This window comes from Polyodon spathula, chromosome 21 (assembly GCF_017654505.1).
Source record: "Polyodon spathula isolate WHYD16114869_AA chromosome 21, ASM1765450v1, whole genome shotgun sequence".
Taxonomy (NCBI): domain Eukaryota; kingdom Metazoa; phylum Chordata; class Actinopteri; order Acipenseriformes; family Polyodontidae; genus Polyodon; species Polyodon spathula.
This window is the reverse complement of record NC_054554.1, coordinates 6687204-6712415: the sequence shown is the minus strand read 5'-3', so window position 1 is coordinate 6712415 and position 25212 is coordinate 6687204. Positions and strand designations below refer to the sequence as shown.

At 41.7% G+C, this 25212-nt stretch overlaps 2 protein-coding genes across 5 annotated transcripts in view; one reads left to right on the top strand and one right to left on the bottom strand.

The window, feature by feature from the left end:
• LOC121296315 (putative solute carrier family 22 member 31) overlaps positions 1-25212 on the top strand; it is a 33602-nt gene that overhangs the window by 862 nt on the left and 7528 nt on the right. Inside the window, exons 2-9 of one of the 2 annotated variants that reach the window (XR_005947051.1) lie at positions 2105-2208; positions 2421-2575; positions 3806-3974; positions 4294-4439; positions 4864-4972; positions 5369-5583; positions 6047-6158; positions 6465-7138. Coding sequence is in view for 1 of the 2 variants with exons in the window: in XM_041221729.1 (XP_041077663.1) it covers positions 2105-2208; positions 2421-2575; positions 3806-3974; positions 4294-4439; positions 4864-4972; positions 5369-5583; positions 6047-6158; positions 6465-6864 (1410 nt within the window). In the remaining variant the exon portion in view is untranslated. Of the gene's footprint in view, positions 1-2104; positions 2209-2420; positions 2576-3805; positions 3975-4293; positions 4440-4863; positions 4973-5368; positions 5584-6046; positions 6159-6464; positions 8921-25212 lie in introns of those variants that run through there. The other variant, XM_041221729.1, reaches the window with a different exon arrangement.
• On the bottom strand, positions 9074-24308 carry LOC121296310 (cadherin-15-like). 3 transcript variants are annotated; one of them, XM_041221708.1, is made up of 14 exons: positions 23984-24308; positions 16401-16577; positions 16154-16309; positions 15917-16061; positions 15223-15404; positions 14542-14670; positions 13778-13963; positions 13215-13459; positions 12659-12801; positions 11945-12181; positions 11146-11385; positions 10794-10930; positions 10196-10372; positions 9074-9976 (listed from the first exon to the last, which is right to left on the bottom strand). In XM_041221708.1, exons 1-14 carry the CDS (start codon positions 24035-24037, stop codon positions 9776-9778), a joined length of 2409 nt encoding a protein of 802 aa, XP_041077642.1. In that variant the 5' UTR covers positions 24038-24308; the 3' UTR covers positions 9074-9775. The 3 variants fall into 3 exon arrangements, with proteins under 3 accessions (XP_041077642.1, XP_041077644.1, XP_041077643.1); XM_041221710.1 differs by lacking the exon at positions 11146-11385; XM_041221709.1 differs by lacking the exon at positions 14542-14670.

Below are 25212 nucleotides of genomic sequence, written 5' to 3'. Positions count from 1 at the left end.
GTTTAAATTGATGGTATTAGTTTAATTGTCAGTATAGTTTTAAACAAATGCATTGTTTGTAATGTTACTGTTTCAATAGTCACTGTAGTTTTATGATAGTTACATTATCTACCGATACCTAAAGTTTCAATTTTTCACCTGACAGTGCGCCTGCGTTGTGTTGTTATTGTATTGGTTACAGAGCATTCATTTATATTGTTGTTTGTCTATACAAGAACAGTGCATTGGACACTGGACACGACGAGAGGAGCCGTGTGGTGAAAGTTCTTTCTCCATCCATGAGTTTCCTTTTAGGAAGGGCTAGGGCAGTAAACAGAATCATTCTGAAGCTATTTTTAAAAGTGGAATTCATAAAGTGTGTCCCTGCATAATGTACTCGCCCTCTAAAAACACCAGAAAGTTGAGCTTGGAAATGCCAGTGGATTGCTTTTGCTTAAACGTGTTTTTTTTTTTTTTTTTTTTTTTTTTTTTTAGATTCTTAAATGTTTTTTTGCATTGTGACACGGCGTATGTATGTCAAATACTGCCATACGTTTACAGAAAATTACATTTCTGTTTCAAAGGACACGACTGTGTGACGCTATTAACTGATACCCATTGTTTGTTAATTCCTGTCTGTATTTGTTTTCAGTGGTAAACTAGACCAGCACAATCTTATTTCAACAGCAAAGCTGCAGAGCTAATGTGGAGTTGCTGGTAATGCAAAGGCTTGTTTTCACTGGCTCTAACATTGTGTCACCTTACTGAAAAAGAAATATATATAAAATTAATTAGTAAGGTATGTGTGTGTGACCCATGGACTTCAGTGTTTGATAATATACTAATGTTCTTGTAAGGTGTGAAATGTTGACTGCTGGCACCTATCTCACATCATCTAATTTTTGGAGAAGGGTTTGGCCTTCAGGTCTTCAGACTTTTGGTTTGAATATTGCACATATTGCAAATTAATTTCAAGGGACCCTATGCCTGGAGTTGTTGTGTTGCTAATTAAAAGAAATACATGAAAAAAAAAAAAAATTCCAGTAGTCCACTCGGAGTGCTGTTGCTGTGACTGTGCTAACTGAATTCCTTGAGTGTTTGTCTTATCTGTGACACAGCTGGGCTACCCAGGGCCCTGTTCTATATATAACTGCAGATCAATGTTTACTGGCTGGCATCGCTGCCGTGCTACATTCCAATAGGGTGTCGGCTTGGCCAGAGCCTGTAAATGTGGCACACATGAAGAGATTCACTTTTAACAAGTTAGGATCGAAATCAAGCTTGCAGTTTTTTGAGTTATTTTTGTAGTAGTTTTATTAAATGTCATTGTAATGTAATTGTTAATAGGTGTGGAGCTAGCAACTATTGCTAGGAGACGTACAAATCCACACATTACAGTATCACTGTGGCTCTGCATTGCTGTTGCCTTGAAATGACAAAAGAGACTTTGTTTCTATTTTCTCCAGAGTTGGTTCAAATATTTTTAATGCCAAAACTGCATCTGCAAACCGAAACCATCAAAGCGAAGGCACTATATTACACCATTAACTTGAACAGTCACTTTTAATGCAACCAAAATCTGTTGAATGTTTTAAAACCATTTTTAATCTTTTGACCAGCATATGACCTATTGAAACTACCCACTGATAACTAAGTAACAGAATACTGCATAGCAGCAGGATAGTGTTCCCTTGTGGGGAAAGATTGGAATAGTGGAAACGTGATCAAATACACTTGTTAAGAGAATAGAAAAGAAACAGTGGTACTGGCCAGCCCCTGTGCTCTCGGTCATACATCTAGGAAGCAGCCATTCCCTGGTCTTTTCCTGTTCTGAACGCTCGGTGTCCAGTGATTCCATGAGTGAGTTTTTTCCAGGTATTGTTATTTCCTCATGGAGATGCGTGTGTCCGTCCACAACCCCCCTTTTGCCTTGCATAGTTGAAATGCATTTCCACACATCCTGAAATTGTTCTTAGCACTTGGTACTCTTTAAATCTGCTGTGTTACCTGTTCTTCAGTCTATAGCACCTCTCAAGAATATAATTCTACCTGCATAGGGCTGTGAACGATAAGTGCACAGTGTGGTTGTAACTCAGAATCTTTCTCTCTCTCTTCCTCCATGCAGTGGAATTTAGTGTGTCAGAACTACTGGAAGATTCCGCTGGAACAAATCTGCTACATGATTGGCTGGATCTCTGGGTACGTCGTTCTGGGTTCCGCTTGTGACAGGTGAGCCAGTTATACCCAGCTTTCTAAATCTAATGCACTGTGGAGTGTGGTTTCACTTTGTGTGTTTGTGGTACCTCTTTCATTAACAGGTGGATCTGTCTTGGTTCCCTCAGTGAAGGCTGCTGGAGCTGGTGTTTTGGTTAGGGAAACAGGTTTTGGTATATAACAGGTTTTGGTATATAATTAATGCTGCTCCTGGGCTGTATCTACAGGCTGGGTCGTCAGGGGATCTTCCTGGGGTCAGTGCTGCTCTCTGGGCTGCTCGGAGTCGGGGTGTCTCTCTCGCTGAACCCCATCATGTTCCTGTTCCTGCGGCTCTCACAGGGGGCCGCCCTGGCTGGGGTGTTCCTCTCCACATATGTGGCTAGTAAGTGAGGCAGCTCCTGCTCATGCTGCTTTTACAGCAGTCTTCTCTGTTTTGAATACCTGGCCATGTATTACCACATTAGAACCATTTCACCACGCCGTACCGTCCTGTCAAGCATGCCCAAACATTATGGATGCAAACTAGCGTACAGTACAGTATGTGCAACATATCTTGTTTAGTTATGCCTCGTTTTTTCCCACTAATTTTCTTCTTTTTGTAGATTGCTCTGCAAAGTGCTGAGAGTGACTCACCCAGGGTCTGTTTGAGTGAACTGGCCCAGGCCACAAGTGAGAGGTTGCAGGAACCTGTTTTTTTCTGGGCTAGGAGTCAATCATGTGCATGATGCCTCATTACACACAGCCAGCGCTTTAAACAATATTTGCTTTCCATTACTGTGCCTGCTAGAGATGTACGCATTCAGCCGTATGCTTTTTAAATGCAGTATATGCAGGTCATTTAATTTTTTATTATCTTTTGGTCAAATGTTTACTGTAGGTAGTTCTATTTCTTTAACAGTGTTCTCTCTGTTTCCACAAAAGCCTTTTAAAGCCAGTTAATTAAACCATAGTTTCCAGACAAAATGTTGTATGAGAAGCAGCTTCTTCCACACTTTAAAAGGAGTGATTAGTCATTTCAAATTGAACGGCCTAGTTAAAGAAACTATTTGCTGAAATAGTTTCTGTGGGAGGCTCAACGTTGTTTCTTTTTTTCTGTACTGAACCTCTTGAGTGTCTGGCAAGTATATATACTGTTGGGGGAGAGGGTCTTCAGTTCAGGAATGTTTCTCCTTGTTACAGAAACATCAAAGGAAGCTCAGTGGCGCTGAAGCAATAACAGTGCAGCACATTCTGAAGGAAATTAGTCCTGCTTGAGGGGAAGGGGGAGCGGAAAGGGAATAGCCAATGGATATTTTCCTTTATTTGATTTGCGTTCAGGAAATTTGCACTTGTCGCAGTGCAAAAAAACAAACTTCCACATTTAACTGTACCAACCATCACAATTATGCTTGCAGAAACTCGCTATTCCCAGTGAGTGAATGTGAGCAGCACACAGAATAGAGGTGTGAGATCACAGAGGCTCATGTGCTCCATCGTGCTGAAAGAGAAACTCGTCTCCAGTAATTCTGATTCAAGCAAAGGCTGTTAACATAGAAACAGGAGCTCCAGATCAGAGGTCCGGTGTTCTAGGTACCCCAACATTGTCGTATTCATTGGCTGTGTCTCTACTTAGGACTGGAGCTGTGTGACCCGCCCCACCGCCTCATGATCACTATGATTGGTGGATTCTTTGCAGTGGGCGGGGAGCTGCTGTTGCCCGGGCTGGCAGTGCTGTGTCGTGATTGGCAGATCATGCAGGTGGTCGTTGCTGTGTCTCTGCTGCTGCTTTTAAGTTACTGGTGGTAAGTCTGATTTTTCTAAGGGGAGGGGGGGGGGGGGGGGGGGGGGAATCAAAACATGTTTTATTCTAACCTAAATTTCTTACAGCTGCAGTACGTGAAGTAAATCAAATAATACATTTTGTATTTGGATATCTCATTTTATGATCTCACTGCACTTTTATTTGTTCAAAATTGAATTTCCACTCTCTTACTTGCTACAAAATCTGTCCTTAATTTCTGGACAGATTTTGCGGCAGGTAAACTAACATCTCCACTTGGGACATGGAAATGTAATAACCATTACCAAGCTTTAATAGCAGCGCCTTGCCCCCCTCTCCAGGTGTACCTCTGTGTTCCCCGAGTCGCCCCGCTGGCTCCTGGCCACACAGCAGATCCATCGAGCCAAGAGCGTCCTGCAGAGCTTCTCCTTGCGCAACGGAGTGTGCCAGAGTGATGACATCTACAACTCCGAGAACCTGCTGTCGGGTACTGAACCAGCCTCCAGTGTATAGGAACTGGATGCCCCCACATCCTGGTTCTATGAGAACCATTTGACTTGTTTTGTTCTATCCAAACACAAACAAACCAGGTTATAATAGAGTTATCACAGGGATTTTTGGAACGGTGATTTATTTTGGCATATGCAAATCTTTTTTAACAGTACACCTGCAAGGTGTTATTTAAAGTTATTCTTTCTTGCTCATTTCCTGTTATCTTGTCCCCCTTCACTAGTTCTGCAGCTCCTGTTGACAGTATGATCTTGTTTCGTAAGGCTGTGATTCCGAAGAGTACACAGTAGTCTAAATGCACGAGGTTCCAGAGTGGAGCTTGTTTCACTGAAGGGTCAATGAGGGAGGTGTCTCCTTCGGGCTCCAGGTGCCCTGGCTAAACCCACTCTGTTGTGTTGCAGAGATAGACTCAGTGTACACTGACAGCTGTGAGCCGCGCTTCCACAATGTCTGTGAGATGGTCGGCACGCATGTGATCTGGAAGAACAGCCTCATCCTGGCATTCACAGCGTGAGTACTGACCAGGACCAGCCTGACCCTGCTTTTCCATTCACTGCCCTGATTTCACCCTGACATTCTCACAGCAGCCAAGCCTCCTGGTCTATGCATCTTTAAAGTTATTGAATGGATTTTTTAGCCTCATTATTTGATGATGTTTTTAAACCTGGAATATTCTGGACCTCAAGGACTGGAATTGTGCATCCCTGCATTGCACATTGCTGATAATATCTTGAACCTGGGGATGTTGAGAAACACAGAAAATGGGTAACAATGATATTTGCAAAGTATGGATCAGGATGGCTTTTTCTTTTTTTTTAAATTTTTTTTATTCATGCCCTCCACTTCGATTTAGATTCCCTTTTTCTCCCCATGGTCACCCTGCTTCCCCGTCGTCTCCCTCTCCAGGTTCATCGGCAGGGGGATCCAGTACTGCTTCACCCGGAACCTGCTCGGCTTCTACCCTCACTTCTACTTCAGCTACTACATGCGCGCACTGTCTGGGGGCCTGGCCTGTGTGCTGCTGTGTGTCTCGGTGAACCGCTATGGCCGCCGGGGCATCCTGCTGCTCGCGTCCATCCTGACTGGCATGGCGTCCCTGCTGCTGCTCGCCCTCACGCAGTGTGAGTGTCGCACAGTGCTGTGTGTCTGCATTGTTGCCCAGCTACAGTGTATCTGCATTGCACAGGTCTTGTTAACTGTGCTGTAGGGATGTAAAAATACTCGAATGCCCTGTGAAAGCACTTTCACTTTGCAATGTTTTGTATTTGAATGTATATAACTAATCTCCGTTCAAGTCAAATGCTCATTTTATGTTCACGCCTAGTGTGCTATATTTTGTCTATGCCTGTAGTTTGCTAACAGTGCACAGTGCTAGTGCGGTGTGGGGCAGCATGGTTTTAGTCCTGCACAGTGCAGGGGTTTGGTCTACAGTGTGAGTGGTGTTTAATGCTGTGACCTGACTGGCTGGCCAAGGGGTTTGTTCACCTTTTTTTCACACTGCTAATGTTTGACATAGCGGGGTTACCAGGTTTGCTCAGCAGTGTAAATTGGCTCATGGCACTGACCGTCCCTTTCTCTGTTCAGATCTGAAGGATGGGTTTGTCCTGGTGCTCTCCATCATGGGGCTCCTGGCCTCTCAGGTCATCTCCATGCTCAGTGTGTTCTTCGCCAGTGAGGTGCTGCCCACGGTTGTCAGGTACGCCTCACTGCTCATTATTACATGCTTTAAAGCTGCCGTGGTGCACATTCAGGTTTTATTCTGCAATGTTTCCATTATTGTCTGTTAACATTCCTCCAGATGTTAGCCTTCTGGGCACTCTGCGTCACTAAAAAGTAGGTTTGTTTACATTCCATGTTTATCAGCAGATGGTCACTTTTTTCCATACGTAATCTCAATTGATGATATCATTAGGCTGGGTGCGTTGGGTTTGTTTGGATTGAAGTTCACGCTCTTATCATCTGTGGTTCTTCCTGTTTTTCTCTCTCTCTCTCTCTCTTGCAGGGGTGGGGGTCTGGGTCTGATCCTGGCGGTGAGCTGTGTTGGTAAAGCTGCCTCCTCCCTCATGGAGCTGCATAACAACCAGGGATACTTCCTCCACCATGTGGTGTTCGCTTCCTTCACGGTGCTGTCCGTGATCTGCGTCATGCTGCTGCCCGAGAGCAAACGCAAGCCCCTGCCAGACTCCCTCAAGGAGGGGGAGAACCTACGCCGGCCACCCCTCTTCCTGTCCCAGAGGAACCAGGAGCACCTGCCCCTGCTCCAGCACCGTCCCAGGGCTGCATCGGAGTATAACACCGACAGCTACTCGTGCCTGGTCAGAGACTTTGAACTGTCATCACCACTGACACCGGAGGCAGTCTTAAATGGGAGCAGAGTGCTGGAGAATGAGGATTCCCCCTAGGGTTTCTGAGCACTTTTCACACAGAAAACCTGACATCCCTCCCCATGGTCATATAGGGAGGCTTGGGGGAGTAGATGTGTTGTGAGGCACAGAACTTCGCCTCTGGAATTGGCTGTTTACAGTACCTCTGGTTTGTGCCCCCACTCCCGCACCAGCAAAGATAAGTTTCCAAGACACTGGAAAATGAGAGACAACCACTCCAGACCATTATGAAGACACTTGAATGCGTCTACCTGGACTTTTAGTCATTCTGAAGATCTGCTGATCCAAGACGGTAAGGCTATGGATGAACTAATGCATACCATCTTTAACCCTTTAACTATGTCAAGGGACTATTCTCGTAGGAATGTCAGCAATACCTGGACTCCTGTCTTCTGAGCCACGGTAATAAGCATCTGGGTTTGGCCTGGGCAGTGAACATATTCTAAATGCAGCACTTACAGATCATGCAATGCGGTAGAAGTGATGGACTACTTTTGTATAATATGTAAAAAGATACCGCTGTTCTTAATGACAAGCTATTTTGTCGTGAGGTGTGCATTGTAGGAAGGGGCTTCATCATATACTGTAATCGTTTTAAAACATAAATGGATATCTATATATAACTAGCTGGATACAAAGCTCTTTACTGTACAGGCTTGTGTGAATTGAACTGACAAATGATGCTGTCTTATGTCTGAAATAGGGAGTATTATCTCTGTCCGTGACCTTTGTTGGTTTGTAAGTATTTGCATATTCAGCTCAACTGTGCTAAGAAGTTCAATTCGAGCAGCAGCTCTCTGTCTTGTTTTATTGGTGGTGATTGATATTCGTCGGCATCGTGTCTCGTTACTGTGGTGTTGATGAACTGAGCTCCTGAACTTGTACAATATTCAAGGTACTGTTTTAATAGAGCAGAGTATAGAAGGGTTCTTTCATTTCTGTTCTGTAGACATGCATTGGGTCGTACTGTGCATTCTACAATATATTTATACGTTCCTATTCTAAAGCCAACAGTCAGAGGTTTGAAAACACACCAGCTTATATGCTGCATCAAAAAGGTGGTCCGCCTCTTGTGGTTATACAGAACATCAGCTGCAGTAATGTGCTACTAGCACTGATACTGTGTGCTGTATATTCCATTTTTAGTTCATTTCCAAATTTTTGCAGTATTTTTTGGAAAATGTAATACAAATAAACTTGGTTTTATATTTATTTTTGTCCCATTTAATTCAATTGTGTTTGTGTTTTTCTTTTTACAGAACATATTATGAGACTGGGTAAGGATATTGATATTTATGAAACTTTAGGTCTCTCTGTTCCATGTATTTTGTCTAGCCATGTTGTTGAAGTCAAATATAGTAATTGTATATATAATGTTATGGTTCACAGCAAACCAAACTTAGTCCTGCATTTTTATTGGTCAAAAAAACCAAATGGAAAATATTAAACAAGCTGTTCCATGCATATAACATGTGGCATTTAAAAAATAAAAAAAAATAAAAATAGTGTGTTAGCATATTCAGACCATACTTCAAAATACAGGTCCATTGAACTATACTGTATCTTCACAGTCCTTAAACCTTGTATTTCATTGTACTTACAACAGTTTTATATGTTTGAGCAAATCATTTGGTTAAATACATGTTAATGTATGGAGCTTCATCCTTACAATAAAACACTTTGTGTACATGGAACAAAGGGAGGCTAGTAAACGCAGTGTAACTCTTTGTAGTTAATGTGCCTGCAGTTTGAAGTATATCCAATTTCAACTAAAGAACACAGTGTCCCCTACATTGCGCAACACCGTTTCAATATAAAAACATAAAAATGTATACAGAAGAATAAAATAGCCTTGATAACTGCATTAATATTTCCCCCTAAAATGGGGTATAGCAGTGGGTCTGTCGTATAATATTATAACGTTTATTCTGGAAATATCATTGTGCTGTGATGAACACGCCAGATAAAGCATTAGTGTTATGGAGAAATCACCTACTGTGTGTGGTGGGTTATATTGTGAAAGGGAAACCTATTGCAAGACATCACTATAAATCTGTAATGTGTGTGTGTGTGTGTGTGTATTGTATGTATGTATGTGTGTATGTGTGTGTGTGTGTATGTGTGTGTGTATATATATATATATATATATATATATATATATATATATATATATATATATATATATATATATATATATATATATATATATATATATATACATAAACATACATATACTTGATCTTTATCACTCAACCCAGCATACATTGTAATAGTAATAAAGAGGATAGAAACACACAAGGCACCCCTAATTTACTGCCTCTCCTTCCCATCTTCCTTGAATGCTGAAGAGATTGATTATAAGAAGGTTTAATTACCCTAACCCTAACCCAAAATTCACCTACTGCAATCCCTGCCTTCAATCTGCCAGGTCTACCGGCACTCACTCTCAACCTGGCCTGCTCAGCACTACCCATTACCCAGCCTCACCCGTCACAGCCATCCTTGCCAGAGAAACAAATAACAAATTGCATACCGCAGCAGTTTGAAAAAAAAAATCTTTACCTTATATTTATTGCTCTTTAACTTTGAAATTGTATTTATGTTAAGATATAGTGGGATTTCAGAACAACATGGCACGTGGTTGCATGACAGTTCTTACAAGGAAAGTCAAATCGTAGTTTGCCCTGCTCAACCCCTATGATTAAGCCAGAAAAAAACCCTGCACTGCTGCTAGACAGGGAGCACTGGTTGCCTTCTAGTCCTGCTGTACGTCTTGCAGCAGCTGGTATTAGGTAGTGGGGTTCTAGAGTGATGGAGAAGGGTTACAATAAGAATATGAAACACGCTGACTTTTGCGATTTAGGTACCCCTCAGCCAGGGCAGCGATGGGGGGTGTGTGTAAGAGAGGCAGTGTGAAAGCTGCAGTGTGTCAGTGCTTGTCATACAGGTTGGCCAGTTTGTTAAAGCGGGGGCCCCAGCTGTTGAGATAGTCATAGTTCTGGTCTCCGTCAGAGCTGCCTGAGGCGATGGAGCTCAGGCTGCCAGCCAACGAGCCGTCCCCCTCAAAGTCATAGATCAGCGCTGTGTCGTATGGGGGGACATTGGGGTCCTTGTCTGCTGCATCCAGACCCTGCCAAGAGAAGAGGAGAGAGGTTGAGGTAGGAGGGGAGTCTTCATCAAGGTGATGAATTCTTTTGCATCACAAGTAAATTCCTTAAACATTCATTCAAGCAAATTTCACCCGGCGTGCATTTTTAAATGTCAAGACACATTTGCGAATCCAGCTTTACTACCAAAATGAAAGTAATCTTAAATGCACACTCTCACGGAACTGATCTCAGCTTCTCACATCGTTAATGAAGTCCTCGATTTCGGTGGGGTCGGACGGGTTTTTCCGTGGATACGAGGGGGAGGGGTAGTTGTAGGGTGTGTCTTTCCTGACTGGCTGTTTCCCTCTAGGCATGGCCGCGGTGGGGGATGGGATGATCTCATTGGGGTTTCTCAGCTGGTCCATGTTGTAGGCATTCTGGAGTCAAGAGGAAACACAGGGGTTACGTACTGGGATCCACTGCAACTATTTTCACCTGGACAGGTGTCTATTACCACACTTTGCAGCTTCTAACTTGCACCTTGCTGCATCAACACATAGATCTTAATTGTTTTCTGTTTCTTTCCATCATCCGTCCTGTGTGTTTGTTTTTGAAGTGCAATGTTACACACTGCTGGCATCCTTATTAGTGTCCTAACTAAATATAAGGGATCATTCAGAAACCAGCATGCTATCAACTGTGCTAAAAGGCCGGGCACCATTTGCAGACACACTCGCCTTTATATCACTCAACTCATTCAATAACTAGAGCTCATTAAAGGGTCTCTTTCAGCCTCTTAAGCATATGATTCAGACATTGTGAGGTTCCGGATGTGCCTGCATGTGTGTTTAGACTTACCTCGTCCTCCTCTCCGCCCCCTTGCTCATCGTAGTTCAGGATGTTGTCTCGAATGTCATCGTCCGAAACACCCAGCGTCCCTTTCCTGATGGGCCTTCGGCGACACTGTTCCACTGCGGCCATGATCAACAACAGCACTGAAGAGAGAATATTTAGACCACTGCATTATATGTTTAAAAATCACATTTGTGTTCATTTTGCAATGTCCGTTTGATTGCTAGTTCAAGCAATGAAACAGTTTTACTGTGTGACATTCATCAGTAAAACTTATGGCGTCTGATGTCTTGCAAATCGCTTCAGTGACAGGGTTTACAGTAGAATAAGTGAGATGCTAAAGCACAGGCTGACGTACAGAGCAGGAGCACGATGCTGCCCAAGATGATGAGGAGCGCGCCCAGGCTCAGCCCCACTCCAGCGCTGAAGATGGCGGCTAAGATAGCCTGGCAGTCTCCCTCGTCGTTGCAGTGGCATACCGTCACATTGACCATGTGGATCTCAGCGAGGGCAGGTGTGCCAGAGTCACTGATCAACACCGGGAGCACGTACTCCCCTTCCAGCACTGCCGTGAGCAGATGCAGCGCTGCATGAGTATCTGAAAACACATCAACGGCACACACTGTAAGTGGGGGGGACAAGATCACAAAGGGGTTGATCAGCTCTGCACTGGCACATCATTTACACCATGCTGGATGGGTGGTCATGCTTCAAGACATTAGTGTAATTAATAAAGAAAGAAAGAAATACATATTGGCTAGCATGGTAAATCACACCGATGCACCCTCGCAAATTATTATGCCTAAAACTATTTTTTGTCAGCAAGTGGCTTTGTGCTTTTTTTATGGGGAACAGTTTGTTCTAAAAATGTGTAATTGTGCCTGTTTTGTTCCCCCAGATTTTCACATCAATCCATCCAGATGTTCACATGATCAGATATTATAAACCTAACATCAAAAAAAGAAAATAATATGCTCCCTTTGCATGCAGCTCACGCACATTCAGAATTTGACAGCACATGTCATATTGGTCATGTCCAACCTGTGAACTACTATATTTTATTAAATGTGCATGTCTTTTAAGCATTGCATTAGTTTTGATACTAAACACATGTGGAATCAATGTATGATTGCAGAGTATCAGTGCCAGGCTCATACCGTTGATTCTGTGGAGGGTCCAGTTCTGAATATTCTCTGGCTCACTGTCATCCAAGCTGAAGAGAAAGGGTGCGCTGTGAGGGGGCTGGTCCTTGTCGGTAGCACTCAGAACCAAACCAGAACCCTTCTCTGGATCATTGCACATGAACTCGCTCAGAGGAAAGGGCTCAGGGGCAAAGTCATTCACCTCTAACACTGTGATATACATTGTGGCTGTGGCTGTGCTGGGGTAGTCTCCTGTGGAGGGATGAGAAATACAATGTCAGTTATAGTCTGACCAGGTATAGGTTATTTCTATATGAGCTTTTCATTGTATATGTAATACAGAAACCTGTAACAGGGGCACCTAGTTATGCAAAGATGCCCAATTATTGTTACCTGATTTAAACACTACAACCTGATATGATTTTGAGGGTGAAAACTACAACAAAACAACCCCAGAAAACCCAGAGTAGAATGTTCCACTCAAAGGTTCTAAGGCAGAGTGTTTCATTTTCTCCAATAAAGATATACGCTAAAAGTAACATATACATTATGTCTATTCCTTTGGACATGTCAACAGCGCCTTGCTTTCTCTTTGGAATACAGAGAAGATTAATTTGGCTGACCTGAGACTTTTTATATAAGCCCCCCCTTCCATTTAGCACAACAGGCCCCCTCCCCCCAACCCCCCCCCCCCTTCATAGAAGGAAAGTGTGCTGGTGTTTTCCTCACCTGTGTCTTCCACTGTGATGACGGCCATGTAGACATCCTTAGTGAGGAAGCGGGAATTCTTGGTAATTTCCTTGTTGGCCGTAATCTCCCCAGACTCATCGTCCAGGAACAGCCACTGGTCCGGGTCATACTCCACATCGTATCTGTTTAAAACAGACCACAACACTCTCAGCAGTTTAACAAATCTGCCATTCCCTTTCTGTCTAGTTGACAATATTATACCATTGTTAGTGCGTCTCTATTACCTTATCCACACTACTTAAATAATGCTCATCAACATTGCCATTGACTTCATCCACAATCTTGTTTTCTAAACATATAATAGATATTAAAGCCAGTAGTCTTGTTCCTTTTATTTCTGGCAGAGCCCATGCGAGATCCACTAAAACAGATTTCATTAGCTGATCTTTAAAAATCCTGCAAAAACCTGCAATCCAACACCAGGGGGCATGTGTGCTATTCAAAGACCTCTTTCCAACACCTAGCGATAATAGCATACTATTGCAGCCAGCACTCTGTTCAGTTTAAATGCCAGGAGGTGTTCAGGAAGCCTCACCGGAGAGCCTGCCTGTCTGGGTCCAAGGCGATGTTACTGGCTAGCAGGGTGCCGGCTGGGCTTCCCTCGGGGACGCTAAGCCTCAGGGGACTCTGCAGGAAGCCGGGGGGCTCGTTCTGGTTCAGCACGTTAATGGTCACAGTGGCACTGCTCGGGGGGGTCTTGGGACCCATGAGGCTCAGCGGACTCTCGTTCTCCACCGTCACCACCAGCTCATAGTAATTCAGAGACTCATAATCCAGCGGCTGAGCAAGTGGGGGCAGAAGGAAGAGGAGGTCATGTTAGAAGAGGGATTAGAAATGGCCCTTGACCGCATTAATACTTTATCATTTATCCTACAACAATATAGTCACCTGGTGCATTTCTAGTACTGGTAATGTTTTATGAATACATAGCCTAGATGGCAGCCTATACTTATTAACTACAACAAAAATTAATAATTAAAAAGAAAAAAAAAAAATCAGAAAAACTGAACAATGAATATAATGAATTCAAAAGGTGAAGGGGTGACTTATTTGCCTCATGGTCTGAAATAAGAAGCACCCAGCTTGGCAGACCCTTACCTTCACCACAGACACTATGCCTTCGTTGGTTGCATCATCCCTACGAATGTCAAAGTTCCCCTCTGGATCCCCAGCTGTGATGGTGTACTTCACCCACCAGTTCTCTGTTTGCTCTTCGTCTTCATCTGTCACAGTGATTCTGCCAATGTCAGCCTGCATGTTGTTCTCCATTGCTGATATTTGGAACTGCAAGGGTAGAAACAAAACAAAGTTGAACATCCCAGTCAAATAATGCAATGGAATGCATTTGGATTGCTGTGAGACAAAATAATCTTGTTGATGCCCTGTTTTACATTACAGTTTTACATTACAAGAGTTATGACAATCTTCTTGAGGGAACAGAAATATTATCTTCCCTTGAACCTTGACCTTTTGAGTTAAGGTCATAATGACCAGCATATCTAGCAGCGCATACAGTGACTGAATATCAATGTGCAATCTTCATTCATTCAAACTTGTTTTTAACAGGCAAACATAAGCAACCAATGTTTCCTAGATACTAAACCCTGGAGACAAGGCCTGGCCTGGCTCGTTTCTGCCTGGCCTCCTAATCACCTGACCAGTAAGGGATTGTGAAGAGTCTTCTTGTTTGTTTTATTTTTATTCCTCCCTAACCCAAGCTAGCACAAAGAAATAATGCCACTCTCCTCATCTCAATCTTTCTTTCTACAAATATATCTTTAGTCAAGAAGTAAAATGTTTAGTTCACAGTGTAATACACACAGAAAGAAAAGGATAGTGTGGCTGAGCACCAGGAATCGTACCGTGTCAGAGGTGAAATTAGGAGCATTGTCATTAACGTCGTTGATGTAGATCAGTGCTGAGGAATAGCTGGTCAGCCCATAACCAGACATGTCTGCAACCTGGACCGTGATATTAAACCCATCCACCTCCTGCAGAATAGACAGAAACAAATCCGCAGTCACGCCAATGCAAGATGACACGTCAACAAGGCCAAAACGATCACCAACAGAGAACAATCACAGCACAGATCCTGTCAATCCAATCATTTTTTTGTTTGTTACCGGGCTGATTTATAAGTTATGAAGTTTTCTACATAAAATGTTTACAAAATACACGTCCTTTAATTTCACCTTTAACACACATTCTTTCCAAAATGCTGCTATAAAGAATGGGAATATTCGACACAGTACGCTTTCTGGAATAGCATTTTTTGGACTATAGTGCTCCCTGGTTAGTTATGTGACACATCAAATTATATTGAAATTAAGGCAGTGAACGGCCTTTCTACATTAAGCAGAATACCATCATTATTTGGGGAAATATGAAAATGTGAAATAACCATAATCAGAAAAGGGCTAATTGACTGGAATATGTATGAATAAGTGGACCAGAAGCATCACAATGGGAAGCAATACATTTGCTGAAAAACAAAGGTCCTAAAACAGCACGCTGGTACACTACCCTCCATCACTTTCTCTCACCTCTCGATCCAGCCCTACATCCCGGGTGGAGATGATGCCGGTGAGCTCATCGATTCCGAACATGGTTTTATTGATTCGGAATGGCGGGATGCTCTCCTGGCTGATAATGGAGTACGCCAGGGCTGCGTTTTCTGTCTCAATGTCGTCAGCATCCGTTGCCTCAACCTGCATGACAGACGTACCTGGAGGACCGTCCAGCGCAAAGCACGAATTAGGAAGAACTGGGGCTCATCAGACTACATGCAGAACGTCTTGTGAAGAAGTTATCTGATGACCCAATTGACAGTCGAACTGTTAGAATCACATTTTTTTCTCCATTTAACAGGGTGGCTATGTTGCCAGACCAATGTATATACTGCTGACAACAAGAGCATTAACTAACAGATCCCATTCTGTTGACTAGTTTATGTTTTTGATGTTAAAACTTTGAACGCTCGTATTTACTGTAGTTTTAATGTATGTGTTTGAAGCTTGCGCTGACTGATACAGTTGTGAAACTAATGCAGAGATGTGTATCATAGCTTCCTGCTGATATAGATTATTGACTGTTGGTATGGGACCAAAGTGTCACTTAAAGAGCGAAGAAAATGTCACTGGATAAATGCTCTTGAGGTGTGCAGCATGCTTGGTTAGCTAGTGACCACCAAAGATTGAAAATGTTACCGTCATTTGATGAGCTTTCTCTGCCACTGACCTGGTTTAGAGTTTTCATGAATACGTCCAATAAATTCCTCTTGCACGAAGGCGGGCCGGTTGTCGTTCTGATCCACCACATGGATCTCCAGTTCAGTGGGCTCTTCCATGGGTTTCCCGCTCAAATCCAGGGCATAGGCTTTGATCTGCGACACAGGAAACACGGCAAGTCCGTTCACTTGTTTATGTGAAGTATGTCGACTTTACCTGGGTTAAAATTTCTGTAATAAAATCTCACCTTAAACTTGCTGTGGGTTTCTCTGTCAAGCACATTCATTAGGATGACCCATCCCGTTGTTTCATTGATTTCAAAAAATCCTTTGGGATCCTCATCGACCCCCGGACCCTGGATCTTATACAACACCTTCCCGGGCTCAAGAGTGTCAGATTTGATCTGAAACACAAATATAATAAACAGTTTCATGAGCACATAATGCCCAATACCTAATTAATAACACAAGTAAAGAAATACATTAAAAGATTACCTGGACTAGATTCTTTGGGATTTGCTTGGTATTCTCAGGGGTGTTGATTGGTGGAATAACCCAGGCTCTCTTTGCTCTCTGTAGTCCACCAGACCCCACTGTCTTCTGTCGCCAAGGAAACAGAACCTCTGCACTGTCCTCCTCTGTATGTTGTTCTGTGGCAGGGGTGCTGCCTACCTGTAACAATGCATTAACAATTGAAATAAAGTGTAGCAGTAGTAATTAAGCCCTGTGATTTAAACATGAATATCTCTCGGTTTAACAGATCTGTTGTTTAAATGAATGGGCAACAGGAAGTGTCTAATGTAAAGGTGTAAATCCTGGGCTCCCGAGTGGCGCATCCAGTAAAGGAGCTCCACGTGGAGTGCAGGATGCGCCCTATAGCCTGGAGATTGCCAGTTTAGGCTATTCCACTGCCGACCGTGACCGGGAGTTACCAGGGAACGGCATACAATTGGCCGAGCACAGCCTGTGGGCTTAGGTTGACCAGGGTTTCTTCATCTCACCACGCACCAACGACCCCTGTAGTCTGGCCGTGCCCCTGCGGGCTTGCCTGTAAGCTGCCCACAGCCTCGTTGTCCTCCGTTACTGTAGCTCTGGGTTGGCTGCATGGCGGGCCTGCAGAGTGAAAAGAAGCGGTCGGCACATGTTTCGGAGGATAGCGTGTGTTTGTCTTCACCGCTCCCGAGTCAGAGCAGGTGTGGTAGCGGTGAGCTGAGCTTAAAATACAACTGACTATTTCAAATTGGGATAAAAAACGTAGTAAAATCAATATGGCGACTACTAAGTTATTAAAAAAAAGAAATGTTTTAATAAAATAAAAATATTAATTTTATAAGGCAACTGAGATGCTCAGTCTGCTATTCACTTCAATAGAATGAATGAAAGTACAAAAAACAGCCACCAGGTGGCATAATATGTTATGATTTCAATCCCATTGAGAGTAGACCACTTTTGGTAAGCTTTTTTTAAAACCATTGCCAACATTATCACTAATTCTTCCCCTGTTGTGCTGAAGATATTTTAGTCCTGTGCTTGCTTAATTCAGGACATGTGGTTTGAAACTTTAAATTGTGTCTTTCTTTTTGTCTAATCACTTCGTCTGATTGCAACTAGTTTGATCACTGGGGTGAATGTGACTTACAGCCCAGGAAGTGATTAGGTATCCCAAAACAATTTTAAAAATCTGCATATCTGCGTTAAAGTTAAATAAACAAGCAAAAATACACATTCAATGTATCTTCTGCAGAAGACATATGCAGGGGTGGAATGCAGGGCTGTAGCCCGTCCCGAATCAGGAATCCCAGGGCTGTGCGTGGAGGGATGGTGTGGGTTTGTGTTATACATACGGGTCACTGTGAATACCACTTGAGAGCAGCTGTCACCCTGGAGCACAAAGAGGAGAACAGCATCACACTCATAGAACTGTACATGGAGAATGTCCATACACCTATCAGAGGAACACAATGACTCACTTTAATTTTTTAAGGTTTTCCTATCAGTGTGAGAACCTCGAATTATGTATTAATTTTCCATTGGGTAAAATTGAAAACAAAACAACTCTAGAGGCAACAGAAGCTGAATTGCAATCTTTGAAAAGATGTACTATTCTCCTAATATTTCTTGCACTGAAATCCGACAATAGACTTCCTTATACTTTTTTAGATTTTCTTAAATTTTAAAAAAGTGTTTTAAAAGGTGTCAAACTTTTGTTAGTTCATGTAAGCAGAATTCCAGCCTGCCTGTATTCATAGGGTTTGTTCTTCCTGATTTAATTCATCCAGGTCACTCTCGTCCCTTGACAGGGTCACACTGCCTATCCAAACCCATTCCTTATTTTCTTTAGTTCAATTCATTTATAGACTTCCTATATTTTAGTCAAAGGCAACACACCTGTCTACTCTGTCACTTGAAGTGACCAGGGTGGAGAGACTTTGAGATTGTGTTACACATTTGAGGCCCCCTGGACTGGCACAGCAGTTGTAGTTGCTCTTATGTAGATGGGATCGGATTTCCCCCTATTTGTACAATAGTGGTTCTGTGATTTTGGAATCCTCATTCTGTGTTAGGGTAGGGTTTAAATTACGACTCACAAGTGCTGCACATTGGCTGGAGTGATTTGTGCTAGATCCTTCACGTGCCATCGGCTAATCTATTCTAAATATTTAACCAATCCAAACTTATTAGCATTAAAGTCTGTATTTAAGTCTCATTTGTATCTTTCTAAAACAAGGAGAGAAAAAAAAAAACTGTTGTAAAATAATTAGGATACTTATAACTTGTGTTTGCAGTTCTTTCTTGCTAGTTTTGTGACATTGCATTTTTCAGAGTGTTTGTTATTTTATGTGAATGGTTAAACAGACGACATTTAAAGAGTTGCATTTGTACGCATACGTATGTGACACGATTGTCATTTCTGATTGATAATTGTCTCGGTTAAGTTCAGTCGTTCATTAATTCATAAGTTCATTAATGCTTTTATGAACCCCAAAAAATGTTTTGTACGTTAATCCATTTTTAAAACTCTCTTATATCATTGTTTTGTATTGAGTCCAATAAAACTCAAATAAGACCTAGCCGCTGCTCAAGTTAGAAGTTGAGGACCTGATCAGCTGAGACTATCTGTGAGATTCACAATTCAGATTCTGTTGTGTTCCAGTCAGGTGAAGCAAGACCATATGAATTACACAAGAAACAGAAAAAAAAATCTGCTTGGAGGTAAAAAGTTTTTTTGCTCTTTTGAAAATAGCATCCTACTCCAAGGACCCCCAGGAACTCATCTGAACTCATCAGATCAAATTCTGGAACAGCTCAAAATTCTGGCCTGGCCACATTCCACAACCCCTAGAAGTCTTTCATTAGCCATCCCTTTTAAACGAGGCCAAGACATTCCTGAGGATGACATGCTGCATCTCAACGGATTGATCCTGTTAAATATGTTTCTCAATCAGATGCAGTATATCCTTGAAAAAAAGGGACAAATCGATGATCAAACACTATATCAGTAAATGAATGGATACACTTACAGTACAGTGCATAGTCAAACACAATACTAGTGATACAATTCATACTGTTATCAATTTGAAATCCCTGTCCTAGGGAGGATGGACAAACATAGTGGGAAGATTGGCATTCTATAGCGTCCTTACTGCGTGCCAGCAGCCTCCCGCCCAGCTTTCTGTAAGATAGTACATTTCAAATGAGCTGCACAGATGGCTAGGTCATCTGGACCTAGCTGTAGGTGGGTGGACTGGGTCTTAATGCCCTAAGGTTTACATAAACAGGACTGAATTGTGGTCCTTCCGTTTGTCCTTCACTTGCATGTTAAGAGGCAGTTACATCCGTGCTCTATAACCACACATACTGCAATGATGTGCAACACATCTAAATCCAACTTTCCCTTCACTGGCATTCCTCTCACCTGGAACAGCAGTCCCAATATCATCACCTTCTAGTTGTGATGATGTAATCATATGATGTCTGTCAGCATTCAGTAGGAAAGCAAATTCTTAACATTAAGTTTTCATTAACAATCACTTTTTTAGAAAAAAAAATAGCAAACTTTCCTCTATAAGTTGATTTATTTTTTTGCACATCAACATGAATCCCGCAGTATTGGCTATGCTACTAAGATGACATTTTAATTATGGCTCTGTTCCTTATTTAAAAAGTAATAATAAAACTAAAGGTAATTTTGTTTTTGCAATTTAATTGGTTATCATGGTTTTTGCTGTTTGGTGTTTTTTTTTTATATATAAAAGCCGCTAGGTTGATTTCAATTTAGGGTAGGTCACCAATTTATAATTAGCTCAGTGGAAACTAATTTGAGAACACTGGAAATCTTCTCTGATCATCTTGGCACTCAGAGGAGAGAAACACTGACACTCTCAATTCTAAAATAATAATAATAAAACACTCAAAAGATAAAATTAATTGCTTTAAAATTTTCTTGAAAACTCCAAATGATGAACAAAAAAAACATATATTAATGTGTCACATCTCTAACTTAATAATAATAATAATAATAATAATAATAATAATAATAATAATAATAATAATAATGTGATTATTGAATATTCACTATATTTAACTTTAAGCAACATTACTAAAAGACTGCCCTAAGATAACAAATTGAATAGTTTCTGTGTCTTATATTGAAAAATAAAGCATAGATACACATTTTAGTACATTAGATGTAGTTTACTGGTATTGTTTTTAGTGTAGTTATCTTTCCCATGTTAAAGTCCATAGAGCCCAGGCATGATATTAACTTGATCTGAAGAAAAGCGTCACAGAAATATGACGGGCAGGTGTCCCTTTTGTCTCTCAGCAACCACAATGCACAGCAAACCTCACTGTAAGGATGGGTTTCCCCATGCCTGAAGCTGCCGGGTCTGCTGTCCTATTTTAAGTGTCTTCAGTAGAGTACGTTCCTCGTGCACGCAGCTGACGGGGGATAGAGTGCTTGAGTCACGGCTGCAGCGTGACTTTTCTTAAAATGAAAATAGCAGTACAGCCTGTCAACATGGGACAGTTTCTAAAACCCTAGGGTTTAACCATTTTAATTCTTTTAAGTTCTCAAGGACAATCCTAGTACTCAGTGAGTTAAGACATAATCATGAATTTTTAGAAGAACAAACGGTTTGGTGAAAATGCAGTTTTTTGTGTTGGGTAAAATTGCTTAATTCTACCGTTCTGACAGCTGTTGTACCGCCTATAAACTATTACAGTGCTGTTATAGGACAGTCTAGCCACACTGGTGTTCAGTTTCAACTTACTGCGTTTTCCCCACTTAGCAACCAAACACATTCACAATAACAAAAAACACAACCAGTAACTAACTGGACAAAAATGCAGGACCCACACATTTAAAAGCTGAAAGAGGAATGTTGTTTTTTTTTCGGCAGGCAATGACCAGTCTGTTTTATGGCTTTTATTTTTCAGATTTTTTGCCCTGGTTTGCAGGCCCAAGGTTCATCTGAACTACTGGCTGTCTCTTCTTTCCCCAAAGTTGTCATAGCAATTGTATTTAAGGCTTTTTAAGGATTTGTTCTGCACAATATTGAAGTGTTTTAACTTTATTAGTTACAGGAATTATGATACATTATAAACACATTTTTATTATTTAATTAAAAATACACATGATACAAATACACATGCTAACTAATGTTTACTAGCACTTGAAGTAGGCTACATATAGTCACATGGAACAGTTTGATTTATTTAAAATACAATTAATTTACTGTTGTTTTGCACTTAACTTTTTCATGAGAAATCTAAAAACTATTTATAAACCAACGTCTCTTTTTAAAAATGTATTCCCAGCCAGATTGTATAATACAAATGCCCTCATTAGGGCATGAAAGCAAATACATTTATTGGTATATTAAATAAAGGGCTGTGTTTGTGGAAGTCTGTGTTAAAAGTTCATGCAATGAATTATGGGTCACAATCTCATCACAAATAACAGGCAGAAAATGCTTCAAATAAATAACTGAGGAGGTTAGGGTAGCGCTCCGCCATACACCTTGCGTCTGTGCCATCTGCAGTTTGGTTTTAGTGGTGCACATTCTTTGTGAGTATGCCTGTCTTAATGCATATGTTTGGAGGGTGGTGTGGTTTGTATTAAACTGTGATGGCTTGGCATTACTGCGTTTGACTAAAGCAATGCAAGTGCTTGCTGTGGCTGCCAGGAGAGATATATTACTCGTGTAAACTGTGGCAACCATAATAAAAGTTTGAGGAATTTGTTCACTTCTTGCAAACACCTGCATGCTGAACTCAGCACTGTGCTACAACTACGCAGCAAGTACTGTGACAAATCAGTAACAAGGACTGCACTGTGCTGAGCACAGAAAATCACACACCAAGTTGGAAAGACGTGGGCCCAAAGAAGTTCCCCCCAATCACACGGTAGCTGCTAATGACATACTGTCCATTCTTTAACACCTCTTTGCTGAGGTAATGTCTTGTTTTCGCTCAATAGATAATCATCTACTCTTTAAATGTATGCAAAATATTTTCACATGTAAACCTCCTTACACAGTACAATGATAATAAAAACAATGGCAATTCACCACTATATTTCACTGTTCCTACAAAATAAGATATTTTTTTGCAGAGAAGAAAAAGCCTTGATATTTTAATTGGTAGTGTTACTTGAAGGAACATAGTTGAACACCCCCCATGGCTACACCATGGATTAGCTGGTAAATTCTGCAGATTCAACCTGTCTTGACCTTTCTGCACCCTCCTACCTCCAGACTATTATTTCTCCCTACACCCACTCTCACCCCCTCTGCTCCTCTGCCACCAGCAGATTAGTTGTACACCCCCTCCACTCCCCCACCTCCAGAACCTGCTCCTTCTCCACCCTTGCCCTTCAATGGTGGAACGACCTACCCACGGATATCAGGATTGCTCACTCCCTGACCACCTTCCGGAGCCTCCTCAAGACACATCTGTTCAGACAGCATCTGTAAACCTCACAACTCTCCACTATACTGGACGGTATGGCACCCAATTGTATCATCCTAGCATCATCCTGTACTTGCACTTAACCACGGCACACTTTGTTGTATTCTGCTACTGCTCTGAATCATAATTATACTTGCTGTATCTTGTACTTGATTTTACTCCTGAAGGTAATCATATTCAGGGTTTTTGTAATTGCCCTTATTTGAAATCGTTCTTATCCATATATTGTACTTATTACTTGCTCTTAATGGAATTTACTCTTATAACCAAATATTTAAGTTTAAATGTGCTTAGTCGTAATCACTCGCAAACATAATTATTTACTGTAATTTTTATTTTCTCTTATTTGTACTTGCTCTTACATATTATTGACTTTATTGTGTTCTATAACTGCTATTATCTGTAATGTGATACTTTGTAATAATTGTAAGTCATCCTGGATAAGGGTGCCTGCTAATCAATCAATAAATAAATAAATAATAATAATAATTCAGCTCTGTGGGGTGCTCAGAACACCGGCACAGTCTTCAACTCTCCATAAGTACAGTAGGTCTGCCAAACCTTGGCTTGAAATATCTCAAAATCACAAAGATGAGAGTAAGCAATTTCCTCCACCGACCCATAGCAAAAAAACCCCCAAAAACCAGTAAAAATAGCAGTTGTATTTCTCTCTTAAATCTTGCCCTTTGTTACGATAACTACAACTTTGATCTCTTCTTCCACCATCTCATAGAACATGAGGTGTTTGAAAACTGGATGTAGGAGTCTGTTTCTCAGCCCAACGCTCATGTTTAGTCTATTTCCCAGGGCTTGTGTGAGAAAGGTTACCTACTGCTCACACATATTATATAAAACATTTTTAGCATATTTTTTTTCCTGTCCTGAATGAGTCATCACACCAAAACCCAATTTACTTTGGATAATTCCTAATTGCTGTGAGGGCCAGTTCATTTAACACCCACCCCTCCCTGCCCACCACTTCTACCACGTTTTTCACACAAACCTACTCAAACAAACCTAGAAATTAGATTTGTAATACATGTGAAGTTAACTATTTCAGTGTTAAAATCAGAAGAAAAAATAATAAACGTGTAAAATGTGCTTACCTGGTAGAAAACAGCCACCAGCAAAAGGAACATGGCAAACACCTTGGACCACATATTCTTCTGCTAATCCTTGTGAGTTTGTTAAATTGTCCGGCTGGATAGAAGGGCTGTCCAAGGGGTACACAAACTTACTAACACACAAGAAAGCAGGACGGAATGAAATGTTTCACTTTTGAGTCCCTGAATTGGCTCTCAGAAAAATCCTCCGAGTGATTGACAGCACATGTGCGATGCATGCCTGGGAGGGCTGAAATATTAGCCCCCTGACACAGAAGAGGGGGTGGGGGGGAGGCTTGCTGCAGTCTGAACAAGGATAGAGAGAGGCATAGAGAGAGAGAGAGAGAGAGAGAGAGAGAGAGAGAGAGAGAGAGAGAGAGAAAGAGAGAGAGAGAGAGAGAGAGAGAGAGGGACAGGGAGACTGAGAGAGAAGCAGAGCAGCTGGTCCTAGTACAAAGAGCCAGCCAACACAGTGAAGGTCAAATCTCAGCATTGCCCACGATGCAACGGGGGGCTCAGCCAGTTTTAACGCACTCCGCGCTGAAATTCACAGCAACTACATACGACCAAGCAAGAAGTGTGCAGGTTGTTAGTTCCGCAGCTCCTTTAGCACCATGGGCCTCACTGACTGGGAAAATAGGCTCGTTTTTTTGTCCGGAAAGATTTTACACCGATGCAAATTGCATTTGTTTTCCGTTTATTAACTCCCAAACAACCCAATTGGACACAAATGGTTTGCTTCTGCTCAAAAGAAGGCCAAGGGCAAGGGCGTTCAGGTCAGGGTTAAGGTGCACCAGAACTGTGTGGGAAAGCTGTCACCACTGTGCCACTGTACCCCTCCATTCATTAGCAGTAAAAATCACAAGCCCCAAATAATAGAAATGCATTGTGGTGGACACTCGCACTGTGTGAATTCCAAAAGCTGTAACACTGAGCCACACAAAGGCAAAGCATCACCGAGGAACGGAAGCCCATCACTATCATCCATAACTATTAAACACTCAGTGGTAATACTGTTAGAAATACTAAAAGAAACCCAATAAACTTGCTGACAAAGTCTTCTTTTCCGTCTTCAATGTTATGTTTATTATTACATATATCTTAGTGTTTCTAAAACCCTCACTTTGCTTTCATGGACTGTTGCATTCACGCCCATGGTGTAACTATGATAAACAACAGGGTTTACTGTTCAGACACTTTGTGAAATACTGTCCATCCAACAATATGAAAAG